Below are 13,114 nucleotides of genomic sequence, written 5' to 3'. Positions count from 1 at the left end.
CACAGTCTCTTCCATAGAAGAAGCGCCTCAAAAAAACACTAGGCAACCCGGGCTAGAGGCCAGAATAGTCACTCTGGGTCCCCACCCCCTCTCGTCGCTAGAGCCGCCGACGGAGGAGGTAGGGACCGGCGACTTGACCGGTCGGGAGCAGATGAGCGCCGCCGCCAGATCGCTTTTCCTGGAGCGGTTCTGTTTCGTGTGGGCATGTTACAAGTACTACTGTGTTGGTGTACAAGAGCTTAGGAGCGCGTCAAGTAAACTTTTGAGGCTGGAACTCAGCAACAGTACTGCATATACGGCAAGCTGTCCAGACGAGTCGATTGCGTCCACCGCCCCCCATCCCCGCGGTGTATGATGTGTTGACGGCTAGCAGTCTTGGCGGCGGCCTCCTTTTCTCCCTCTCTTAGCCATTGCGAATTATTTGTTTGAGAATTTCTTATGTTTTTGCCTCATGTCAAGAGGGCTACCAAGCCATGGAATCTAATTGCAAGAATCACGGACTAAATAAAATCAGCTGCCCATGCTCCAGCTCCAGCGAGTCCCGGTTCCATGGCTGAGCTCCTCCCATCCCCATCGTGATGGCCCATGGCTGAGCTCCTCCCATTCCATCGATCGATCTCCTTCCACATAATTCCAGAGAGATGCATGGCTGCGGCGCGTGGTGGCTCGGCTGGCTTGCGCGTACTCTATGTACGCAAATCGAGTTGGGGCTGCTAGACTCGATCTGCTGTAGGTAGAGCTGGCCATCCGGGCCTTCGATCTCGGATTCCCCATCGGAGTGTAGCTATTCCTTCGCGCATGTGAGGTGAACAAACAGAGGTGGCGTCGCTCACCCAAGACCGATCTCGCTCGGTCACGGGAGGCTTTTTATTTCTCTTGTTCGGTGAAGCCAGGGCCTCCGGCGCGTGAAAGGAAGGGGCGCGAGGCGGAGTATAAGCCTGGGCGCGCTGCGGGCTCGGTGAGGTGTTGCGGGCTTGCGGCACATAATCTTTAAGAGAGAGCGAGGGTTGATTACATGATTTTCTAGGGGGTTTTCAAAAATAGCCGCGACGTACCATGGTCGTTTTGCAAAATTATTAGTAGAGATTAATCAAGATACAATCACAATTCAGGAGCATTATATATTTTTAACCGGATTATACTGAAGCAACGAAACATCCAGAGTACCCATGTACCACCAAAGGCTACAACCCACAATGAAAGAAAACTATCGATTAATCAAGATACAATCACAATTCATCTAAAAAAAGATAAAATCACAATTCAGGAGCAATAATATACTTTTAACCAGATTACTCGTACAACAATCTAAGACGATATAAACCGAAAAGAAGTGTACTGCAGTTTCTAGGAAACTTTTCTTCATCTCTGATTGTCTAACTCGGGAGAAATCAATCTGTTTCTTTTTTCTGCTTGTTAACGAGTGGCCGAGTACACTGCATCTCGATCGAGGTTCTTTCCTCGCCAAGCGCCGGTTCCTTTACTCTCCATCTGTGTCCTGCCCTGCTTGCTCTTGTTGATCACCCGGGCATCATCGATAATGTGCGTGATGCATATGTCTAGCCCGTTAAGCAAAGAAGACCAGATGGAGGGTGCATTGGTGGAGTCCGAGATCCTGCAGCGACGACGACTGGTCCGGGTGTATTTCCTCCGTGGCGCCACCGGCGAGCTTCACGAGCCGAAACGGCGGCAGCATCGCGGCCCCGCCACCCATAAGCACCGAGTGGCAGTATCGGAACAGCGCCATGGTAGGACGAGCGGCGCCGAAGCTCTTGCACGTAACCCGCCCGTCTGGGAACCGCACGCGCAGGGTGCACGCCTCTTCGCCCATGGCCGGCTCGTCGTAGTCCATTGCTGCCGGTGGGCTTATGGCGGCCATGGCGGCCACGGCGGCGCGCGAGTCACACATCGTTACGGCCCTGAAAGACGCCATCAACTCGTCCACCTCCATTGTTGCTGCTCGCTTGTTAATTTGATCTACTGGGAAACTGCCGGATTAAGACTTCACGAGAGATACATAGTGCGTGAAAGGTTGATCTGTACATATAGGATGGAAGAGGTCCGTGAGCAATCGAATTCGGACTCGCACATCGTCCGACTCTGAAAGTGGATTGTCAGATTTTTGTTAGGGTGAAGTGGATCTTCAGACGGACCTGATTGATAGTCTTTTGGGCCCGATCTTAGATTGATAATCGTATAGCACGAGTGCATGAATCTGCTGGACAGAAGGCCTTCGTCGTAACTCGGCGGGCAGACAGCAACTCGAGGCGGTGCAGGAATGTAGGATACGGAGACCCGCCGCGTTCAGCTCAGTGCCGCCTGAAATCGGCAGGCTGGTTTCCCTCAACTTTCTGAATCTCGCGCAGAACCAGCTCTTGGGTCCGATTTCCAGCGGCCGTCACAAGACTAAGGAACCTGTACGAACTGAATTTGTCAATAATTAATTACCTGTCAGGCCCGATCCCGCCTGACATCGTCAAGATGCAAGAGTTGTAGAGCCTGTTAGATTTGAGCAGTAACAATCTCGTCGGCATAATCCCTGCATCACTTGGGTCTCTATCCAAGCTGAATGATTTGGACCTTTCTCTCCTCTGGTGGGAGTTCCGTTGGGGGGGCCAATCAGGGAAGCAACGGCGAACTCAAGTGTACGAATGGTTACACGACGGCAACGGCGACGGCAAGAAGCAGGTGCTGAGCTAGGACGCGCGGCTCAAGGTGGCCGCAGGTCTGGTGCAGGGCATGGGGTACCTCCACCACGACTGCGTGCGAGGATCGTGCACCGGGATTATTACTACTACGCCGATGAGCTGGCCCGCATGCTCCAGTACGTCGCGCTCTGAGTAGACTAGGGGCCGATCGGCGGGCGTGCATGTGTTCCGTCGAGCGCATCATGCGCAGCGAGGTGGCCATCGCGTTTTATACACTCGCGTTTTACGGACTGGCGACGGGTATCGGGTGTCCACCCAAAACACGTTGATTAATACTCTACCAGACACAGAAATCCACCGCTTCCAAACGAGGCCTAAGAATTATGAGAGGAAGCAACCATGGGATCAGGAAGGTTGAGAACATCAGCAATCGTTACCCGCTTCAGGCTTCAGCTGTACGTACGCTGCTCATCTTCGCCAGAGAGAATGGGGACCGATGGTCCACGGCAGTGGCGGCTCCAGGATTTACATACTAGGTATTCATTGCAAAAAAATATCTCAAAGCAATATAATAACAAAAACTACTGCAATGTAGTACTCCGTATAAGACATATGACCATAACTTTAGTACTACCATTATAACAATTTTTCAATCAAGTAATAAAACATTAATACTAGTTTTTTTTTTTTTTTGCATTGAGGCAGTGCCTCTTGAGTGAACAATTTTTCAATCAAGTAATAAAACATCAATACAAGTATTTGATTCAAGGGCAGTTTGGATGTTTTATCTGTCTTCTTTGCTTTTGAAGCTTTTTCCGTCAGTGCAAATAGGCTACTTCTAGCAGCACTCTTCTTCTTCATCTGTCATTACGAGGAAACAAGGAAGAAATTTAGGAATATTGATCAATTATAAGCTGCATCTAAGAAATTATATATGCTGCTTCTAGTGCTAGTCTACTAGTCTACTACTCTCCAAAACAGCTAATATGGTTGCTATGTACTAATCAACCAGACTGATGCGATGGGGAGGGAATCAGGGGAATAAGAGGTGAAGGCTGAAGATTACGTGGGGAATGGCGTCCTGGCGGTTAACGTCAGCGGCGCCTGCAGCATGCTCCGCTGGCCGGTGCTCCGCCGCTTCCTGCCGGTCGCCGCGCCGCTACTCGCCTGGGGCCAGCCGCGCTACCGCTCGCCTGCTGCCGTGTGTGCGTGCGTGGGGCGACCTGAGTTCGTGTGAGCCGATCGTGTGCGGGTTGGTCACATGGGCTAGTAGGCTGCCATATAGATAGATGTATAAAATTTTATTTTGCTCAGATTCTTTGGTATTCACCTGAATACAGGTGCATACCCCCAGCGCCGTCAATGGTCCACGGACTTACAGGAGCATAATCAGGTCCGCCGATGGCAGGTTCAGATACGCAGTGAGTTGTGGCAGGTGACGGGAGTCGATGGCTACGGGCGACCACCAGGGCTGCCGATCAGGTTCACCACCTCCATAACAAAACTGCAACAATGTTATGGCTTTTTGTTATACCGTGGTATTTTGAAGCCCTAGCCTCAAAACTGGTTGTATTTTGCAATTGTTTACACTAAAACATATGGCAGCGGTAGCCAGTATGTTTCTCAAGTTTGGGACAATGGACCTTTTCTTGTTACCCTCTCACAACTAGGTGTCCCTAAGTGGAAAGAAACTGTACTAAAGAAAACTGAACGAGTGCAATACGAAATAAGTAGTCACATGCAAAGCACAGGAAACAAGTAACATGTTACTCTATTTGTATATTGAAGTCCAATCCTGAATTTAATTTTACTGCAATTCTCAATATTCTATGTCCTGATAACAACGAAATATAGTGCAGAGGGAAACAGCCTTATTAAGCTTAGGGAAAAACAATGTATTTTAACTCTCGACTTTAAAGATGTAAAACTGAATAACTCGGCAAAGGACTGCTCAAACTGAGAAAGTTTCGCTTTGGTGAGTTCTGTTCTAACTGCATTAATGTAGTCCTCTCACTGGTTCTTTATATAGCTCCCGACTGAGTTTGCTGGGTATCCAAAACTTCATAGGTAAACCATGACCATAGTCAGCACACTGTCTTGAGCAATCTTCTCTCCCATTTACCGACGTCCTCCAGTTTTTCTTGCACCTGGAGCCGGCTCCTCCTCATCCGATTCAACATCTCCATACTGCCAAAGCCGTAGCCTTTCCTTCTTTGCTTTCTCCTGGAACTGTTCTAGATTCTGGAGAGCTGTCTTCCTCTCATTGGTGTCCCATCTCTTGCTTCTTTCAAGCCGAGCAAGCCCTTCCTGCACATACAGAATAAGCATATGAGGAATGAAAAAACATTTTCCGAAACACATAAACGGGCATGTAAGATGGGAAAAGTTAGCTATCAGTGGTAATCTGTATATCCTCATGTCACAGAAGCATATAGCTGGTACCTCAGAAAAGTAAGCTGGCAAGTGATGGCAACATTTCAACTTTATTTACATCTATCACAAATAAAAGATTAATTGAAAGTTTGGATTCGTATGCAATTTATGACTTAAAAATAAACCTAGTTTGAACCAGATATTCAAGTGCCATTGCTTTTCTACCTACACCTCAAACCATCAAGGTGTTTTAACTTCTCAGACAAACGGAATACAAAATTCCTAATGTACTGGATATTCCATTACTCGTACCTTAAGCTTTAGCTGTGAACAAAATGTGAACACATTACAAGTTAAACTTTACTAAAAACTGCCTAAGCAATATTCTCCAACCTATTTCCATAGCATGTGAAACTATTTTCACAAAGAAGGCTCCTTGTTGAAAGATGAAAGCATACTTTGCAGTAGCTCATCAGTAACTAAACATAAGCTCAACAGCAACTCATAATGCTTAGTCAGAAACACAAACCTCGAGCATGGCAGCATTGATGCTGGATTCTGTCTCTGCATCGACCAGAGTCACGATGAAAACAGTTCCAGTCCCTTGTCCCTTTGATTTTCCCCCAGTAGTATCACGTTCTTCGATCATTGCACGGTATTGTTTTGAATTGCCGAGCAGGCATTCACTAAGATACTCAGCTGCTTCCTGACCATAATCATCTTCCAGACCAGGTACTTTTATGTAGGCAAGACTGCACAGCTGAGCAAGAGCGGGAGAGGAAGAAACAGATGGGCTTGCTGGGCGTATGCGACTGTAAGGAACCACTTCTTGGTTACCATAATCGATGTAGAATACTTCAAACTTATCGTCTACAGATACTACACCTCCTCGAGGTCCACTAACAATCTGCACAAAGAATTATAACAAAATGCTTCATTAGGATATCGGAAATGCTTCATTAAGATATCTTATTATAAGTTCATTGTGAAAATCTTAAAATAAATACTTAATAAAAAAGAACAAAATATAAGTATGTAGCACGGCATAGAAATTAGGGCCATAGTTCTACTGTATTAGGGCCATAGTTTGTAATAACCAAAGGTTGGCTGCCTATAAAACTGAGTAATTTTTGCAAACTGAAAATTTGTTAAGTAGCCCACAGTAGCATAATATTACTGAAGTTCAGAGGCATATAAACAATAAATCCATGAAAACATATATGCTTCAGTTAGGAAAAAAAATTGTAATTCTTTTCTCTGCTTAGAATTAGCAATTTAAATTCCTTAAGGGCTTGTTCAGTTAATCCCCACACCAAGTGGATTGGAGAGTATTGGAGTGTATTGGGGCGGAATTTTGACTTGCAGGGGATTTAATATCCCTTAATCCCCTTCAATCCACTTTAAATCTGAGGTAACCGAATAAGGCCTAAACATAAAAACTAAAGTATCATCTAGGTAAATTAAGTTAACCAAATGACTCCATCAATGACGCAAAAATATCCACTCGCTGAAGTAGAGAGTGGCATTTTCCAAATTAACATCACACTAAGTGGCTAGGAAATTGCCCAAACCACTGTCCGATCTAAGACCACAATTTGACTCAAAGGTGGTGCTTGTGCAGAACTTAAGCTAATGCCACAGTAAATATTTTGCGCGGAAAATTTGGGATAATTAGACTCATAAAGGAATTTTCAATGAAGTTGTAGGAAATAAGCTACTGAGGTCAGTGTTCAACTAAGTTATAGGAAATCAGCTGCTGGACTAAGTATAACACCTTGACACAAGAACATTTAGTTAGTTTCAGGGTGAGTAAATTAACTGTAGCCATACCATTGCTCTATTCCAGGAGTTGTCGAGGCTAAACTGAGCAAGGACTATCTCTCCCTTCACAGGATTAAAAGCACCAATGACCGGTGCCTCTTTAAGTGACAATGATGCAAGTTGCTGTTGAATGGATGACACTCTCTGGTCACCTATTGTCTGGGCATAGAACTTTCCACCACCAAGAACTTCCGTAACAACAACCTGAAGTCAGGTAACAAAGCCATGTCAGCATCTGTTTCCAAACGACAAAAATGTGTTCTCCAATATCTTTTCACAAACATACCTTGAGAATTTCCTTTTGTTTGGATTCTGAGGCTGATCCGTTAGTAACTTCTTCGCCCTCTACGTAGTTCTCCCATATCTTGAAATAAAATGTGTCAGTAACAAAAACATGTATTATGTACTCCAGTCTGAATGAGTTACCTTAAGTTTTTTCTTCTTTGCAGACTGTTCAGCTTTTGTGAGGATGTGAGCATCTGCAATCCGATCCAAGCCAAATGAACTAAGCTTGGCAAGGCCAGCCTCCAAAAGAACAGATGATATGTTGGTCTTGGACTCCCACAAGGAACCTAAGAACGTTCCATTTCTATCCACTGTTTCAACCTCAATCTGCAAAATGATGAGTATCCTTTAGATATCGAGAATAGAGATACAGACAAAGCAGAGAGATAGTCATAGTCATACCTCCACATCACGTTGTAAAATGATCCTCCTCATCAAAGCAATAGCTTCGCTCGAGTAAGGCTCATCTCTACCAGGGCACCTAACACCAGACAATGAAAAGGCGATGCTGCAAGTCTCCTTTGGAATTGTCAGTTTGAAACGGTGGCCACTGAAAACATATTCAACTATAGCAGCCTGCCTTCTGTTCCGTTGTAGGAAGGGAAGGAAGTCTTTAGCCTTCTTTGCAGAAACCTGAGATGGCATGAGTCAATAAAAGTTATTAAAGGTGCAGAGGAACTGTCAAGGAAACTAATGGAAGAAGAAAGGATGTCGAACCATTGTTAAATCTGTTATATGCATCACAGGAGAAAGTTTGGCTGAATGAAGTCCTTTCTTTGATTTCTCAGCGCGTGAGTGAGCTGCTAATAGAGCATCAAAATAATGTGATCTTTCCTCGTAATCACGGTGTTTGGATATCTCAGCAAAGCCCCGTGAGAGTAAAAGCTCAGCAACATTAACTCTAGGCTGGTCGCCTGCGCTCGGAATGTCATCTCCGCCAGCCTGCACTGGTGAACCTAGAAAAACTGAACCATAATCCAGAACTTTCGTATCAGCCATGTTCGTTGCTGGCACAGCATTCTGTCCATCCACAGTGCTGATCCTTCTAGAATATTCCATTTCCACTGTTACCTGAAATATTTAAAACACCAAAAAAGAAAAGGAGAATTTAATAACCTTTCAAGTAAGGTACAGAATTCTCATCATTTTAACATTGCCAGAATATGAACCGCCCAATACATACTTGTTTTCCAATCAACCGTGTGCGCAAAAACTCCTTAGATTCACGAGCAAAAGTTTCAGGCTTGTTGTCCTCTCTACGAGGATTGCCTAGCTTAGGAGCTCTAATACTTGAAAGATTAATTCGTCGTTCAGCTGAAGGACTGCCATATGGAGCAGCATCATCAGCAACAATAATGCAATCCCCACTGACAACTTCTACCACCTATGAAGAGAGCAACATGAACCAAATTAGTTACGGTCACATGAATCATTATAAATACACCGTCAATGAGAATGTGCAACCCACCTTTCCAGTAAATTTCTGGTCATGGATTGGCTTTGAGTTAGTCACTGGGGGCTTAAATCCAGTCCAAATTCGCAGCTGTTCCTTTTTTGCCTGAAGTTCAGCGTTCTTCAGTTTTACTTTGATTTCGACATCTAGCATGTTTGCACTCCACTCAACATATTTGGCAAGGCCCTGAAGTGGTATGGTTACAAAGGTTACAGAAGAATTTCGAAGTGCAAAATGTCTGATAGCTTCAAGAAAAAATTGCAATGCTTGCTTCTTATGATGAATAATCTGAATTAAAATGGAGTACGGAAAAATAGTTCATACGTTTTCAACAAGCTCAAGTGACAAGTCCTTCGCAGTGTCACCATCAGGGTAATACACCGAACCAATTATATTATTAAAACTGTCTGTGCCTTCCACCACAATCCGCACCTGGAGCAAAATTTATAGCAAAACTGATGAAAAGATGAGATACATGCTGATTCCAAAGATGGGATAAGAAATTGAAAGGTGGCTTACATCTCTATTCAGAACTCGAGTCTCTGTGAAGTGCTTAGCTTCTCTTCCAAACCTATCTGCTGGAATCTCAGTAGAGACTGCTGATGCGGCAAGCCTTTGTGCTGTAGTCAGTGGTGCAGGAGTTTCCCCAGAATCGTCACCATTTGTAGTGCCATCAGCAGTTCCCTCGACTTCGGTAACAACGGCAGGATTAGGTGGGCGTCTACCCATCGACGGAGCCTACATTTCATTGTTATCAATGTTTATCTTCTAAAGGAAAGACATAAAGCAGTAAACAAAGGATATTATGAGAAGCATACCTGTACTCCAGCAACATATATCTGGACAAATTGGAAACTTGGGAGCAAGTAAACACGAACAGTACTGCCATCACGAACTTGCTCAACAATGGCTTCTAGGCTGTTGCCTTTATTTGCAACCGCGAAACCTTTTGCATCGAAACCACTTGACTCACCAATTGCTGATGGTGGGAGATCTCTTATCGATTCTTCAGCCGCACCGGGCTCCTGTAAATTGATAGAGGATATGCATACAAAAGATACCCAGCATTCAATAGAACATTCATACCATGCAATTTAATAAAGATGGTTGTTGAGACCCGTAAGAATGCTGACCTTGCTCCAGCGGCCCAAATCTTGTTGCTTTGCAACTTCCTCCAACCTTTGCAGCTCAGCGAGGTATGGGCTTTGTTCACCCCCCTTTGGCCCTTGCTCCTTCACCTGATCAAGCAAATTGGATAAATGAGCAAAACACTTGGCAGATAAGACAACTGAGGAAAATGTAAACAATCATCGCGCTTACCCTTGCCCATCCTGCAGCAACTACCGAGTAAGCGACATTCTTGTCGCCAAGGAAAACAGTACCAAATTCCCGTCCGATATTCGGAGCGGTGTAATCCACTCTAAATGTGACCTCCTGCAACACGTTTTTATTTTCATTTTAAATATAAAAGAAAGTATCTTTTATCAGAATATAATGAATATATGCATAAGACATTCTGGATTAGATGTAAAATTCTATGGTGTACCTTTCCTATGCATAGCTTCCTCAGAAACTCCCTACTTTCCCAGGCAAATGGCTCATCCACCCCGTTACGACGAGCCTAGAGCAGCACAAACTCTCCAATTCAATAGACATGTAAAAAAGGAGAAAAATACTAAAAAATAATGATGTCTTGTGTCACAAATATCAACAACTCAGTCTCAGCATCTCCCTTCATTAGACATGTAAAAAAGGAGAATCTTACCAGTCTTGGGGCCATAAGGTATGACAGAGTGATGGATTTCTCTGGCGGGATCTCCGCCTTTGTACTCCCCATGATGAGAAGGCAGTCCCCAGAAGTCACAGCTTTCACCTTACCCCTTAGCCATCCTGACGGTCCTGTGGTGGCTGCCATGATAGCAGGCAGCTATATCCTGAAATCAGAAGGAAAACAGATTATTACCCGAATTTAGTTAAGTAGTTATTACTCCAGATTTTTAGATGCATGATTCATAATTTCCATTAGACTTGAATTTCTAGTGCAAATAAATAGGTAGTGAAAAGGCAAGAACAAACATGACCGATCATATGTCAAAAGGAAAGATGATCTCATTGCTTTGTTATTTATGTAGTACCAAAATAATCCATTCCAATCCTACAGCAGATGTGTATTAATTCACTACACTTTAGGACAGCAGAGGGCACATCAGCAGTAAGCATCACATATACGTAGGAACGTAAAGTGGTCAGAGCATAGGGAGAACGTCACATCTGGCTCATAGCTAACCCAGGAATTGCTAAAAACGGGCAGTGTTTCTGTAAATGGAAACATGGGGAAAATTGGCTGGAAAGATTTGGCCCACTCCCGCCCCAAATACCTGCAAAGAGTCGTAAACCGAGCCACCTTTCTGGCACGGCTCAGAGGGCGACAGGGTGGCAGAGCAATGCGCACCGAATCTAAATTTAACATCATACTTGGTCACAAAAATCAGCCAGACAGCCATGTAAAGGTGCAACACCGCTTGCACATGCAGATCTGGGACTAGCCCCACACAAACCCGACGCGATCTGGAGTAATCTCCGATCTCAGGAAATGAAAACGCAGAGAGGGCAGTGTAGCAGACCAACGCGAATCAACCACGCGAGACATCGCCGGGATCCCAAACCGCAACAGAGAGCGACGGATCAGGGCTCTTACCTCGCCTCGGCGCGGTCGCCTGAAGAGCGGCGAAGACGGAAGAGATGGAGAGAGGTAGCTAGATCCCGGCGGGCGCTCCCCACGAGCTTCGATCCCAGGGGTAGTTATAGCCTACAGGCGTGGGGTTGTGTGAATCCCCCTCTCGCCGGCGAGGGGAGAGGAGCGCGTGAGGTTTTTGGGGCGTAGCGAATGGCGAAACGAGGGAGGAGACGCTAGACCAAGGCAGGGGCTGTTTATAGTAGAGCCAGAGGTGGGCACTCGGTTTTACACCATTCGGTTTACCCTAAACAACTTACTGGTTTTCCCGTTAGACCCAAAAGGCCGGCCAAAGGGTGAATATAGGGTAACCAAATTTACCTACACAAATATCAGCGTAATATTTGGTACAAAGAAAAATAAAGGTGGCTATATAGATATAGGGGAAATGTTCAAGTTGAAGTAGTGGTGGCTAGTACATCAAGTTATTTCAGTCAAAATAAAATACAACTAAGAAAAAATTTACAACTAAAAACATATGTACCATACATGCGCAATTGAGCTCTAATATCGTATAACCTATATACAACAATTGTTGTTTGTGCTATGGGATTACAAGGATAGGAGGGTTTAATATGGATAGAAAATTGTACTGTGGCAGATGCAATGGTACCCACATGGTAACAAGAGGGTGGGAGCCACGTGGACATGGAGTGGTTTGTTTGAAATTGATTCACGTTTTTGTTTCACGGGAATTGGCGTGGGTTTGTTGGCAAAATAGAAAAAAAAAACTTTCTTCTAGAAAAAATTTGATTGTATATGGGTTGGCATCTATCTATGGCCCAACTGGCTTCTCATCCCTTACTTTATATAAGGTTGATTGTGCATTGCATTTATTTTGAGAGTAAAATCCAAAAAGAAAGCAAGTAAAATGATATGCTATGAGGTGCCGTGATAGGGCGGCGAGTTAAGTACGCTAAATCCATTATTTGCACAGTGACGAGTGTGTTGGCATGTATATCTTCTCTATCATATTTCTATCTCACGAGAAATGTCATTATAACCTTGCTTCATACGTTTCCCACAGGCAATATGTTTCTTGTTATGCTAGTTTGTATCCACCTTATGGAGTATAACTTTATGGTTCCCAAAAGTTTTTAGTTAGGAATTTTTGGCTTAGCTTTGCTACTTTATTTTGGTTATACATATCTGTATAAGAAAGATAAGGTACTAAAATAACTTTATTCGTGGAAATTATCAATTTGTATTTCACCATCTTTGCAGAGTCATGTTATATGTTCAATCGGAATAGCCAAACCTTCCGCCATTGCATGCCTCGTGTTAAAGGGAAGTGTTCTAGATGTCATCGAGCCTTTAAGAGACGTGTTCTAGATACCATCGAGCCTTTAGCATTCTCTCAGTAAGTGTACTAGATCAAGCTTATTTGCATCTACATAGATATATCTTGGGAGTACGTGTAGGACAGAATTTTCTGTTTTCCATGCATGAACCCTGCCAGTGGTATCATACCGGTTCTTTGTGTAGATACAATTGCGATCTATATTTATATTGTGTTGTACAAGCATTAGTGCATGTGTTGTGCTAAGAGCATTTGTTGTTCTCTGAATTTTCTTGTTGCTTCCCTTGAATTTGTGGCGTCTCTAGGCTCGACGACATAGCAGTGACTTTGTTACAATGTTCTGGCAATCCACGGTCCTTCTATACAGCTCCTGAGAATGATGGTTGTTCAACCAAACATGTGCTTCAGTTTGTTGGGTCCCCTATTGTTGGGAGGGTGAGCCACTTATGAAAAGGGTATGCGGATCCTATTAGCGCATTAGCCCAGCGACTTAAAGTTCA

The 13,114-nt window shown here is 44.3% G+C and overlaps 1 protein-coding gene across 1 annotated transcript; it reads right to left on the bottom strand.

The window, feature by feature from the left end:
* Positions 1-4,398: 4,398 nt before the first annotated feature.
* On the bottom strand, positions 4,399-11,501 carry LOC127334653 (ribonuclease TUDOR 1). The gene is made up of 17 exons (XM_051361171.2): positions 11,279-11,501; positions 10,346-10,514; positions 10,127-10,201; positions 9,901-10,014; positions 9,714-9,818; positions 9,399-9,605; positions 9,100-9,318; positions 8,905-9,012; positions 8,596-8,766; positions 8,311-8,511; positions 7,845-8,198; positions 7,530-7,760; positions 7,269-7,454; positions 7,129-7,206; positions 6,852-7,046; positions 5,551-5,928; positions 4,399-4,955 (listed from the first exon to the last, which is right to left on the bottom strand). Exons 2-17 carry the CDS (start codon positions 10,493-10,495, stop codon positions 4,767-4,769), a joined length of 2,961 nt encoding a protein of 986 aa, XP_051217131.1. The 5' UTR covers positions 10,496-10,514; positions 11,279-11,501; the 3' UTR covers positions 4,399-4,766.
* Between the last annotated feature and the right edge of the window lie 1,613 nt (positions 11,502-13,114).

The sequence above is a fragment of the Lolium perenne genome, chromosome 6, assembly GCF_019359855.2.
Source record: "Lolium perenne isolate Kyuss_39 chromosome 6, Kyuss_2.0, whole genome shotgun sequence".
Classification (NCBI taxonomy): Eukaryota; Viridiplantae; Streptophyta; class Magnoliopsida; order Poales; family Poaceae; genus Lolium; species Lolium perenne.
This window is presented reverse-complemented; position numbering and strand designations above follow the sequence as displayed.

Excerpts from the sequence above, each read along its gene's own strand:
- LOC127334653 (XM_051361171.2), bottom strand. The coding sequence starts at position 10,495 with ATGGCAGCCACCACAGGACCGTCAGGATGGCTAAGGGGTAAGGTGAAA. Across the intron at positions 7,455-7,529 it reads TTTTACAACGTGATGTGGAG|ATTGAGGTTGAAACAGTGGA; the intron begins GTATGACTATGA and ends ATCATTTTGCAG. Across the intron at positions 7,047-7,128 it reads AACAAAAGGAAATTCTCAAG|GTTGTTGTTACGGAAGTTCT; the intron begins GTATGTTTGTGA and ends ACCTGACTTCAG.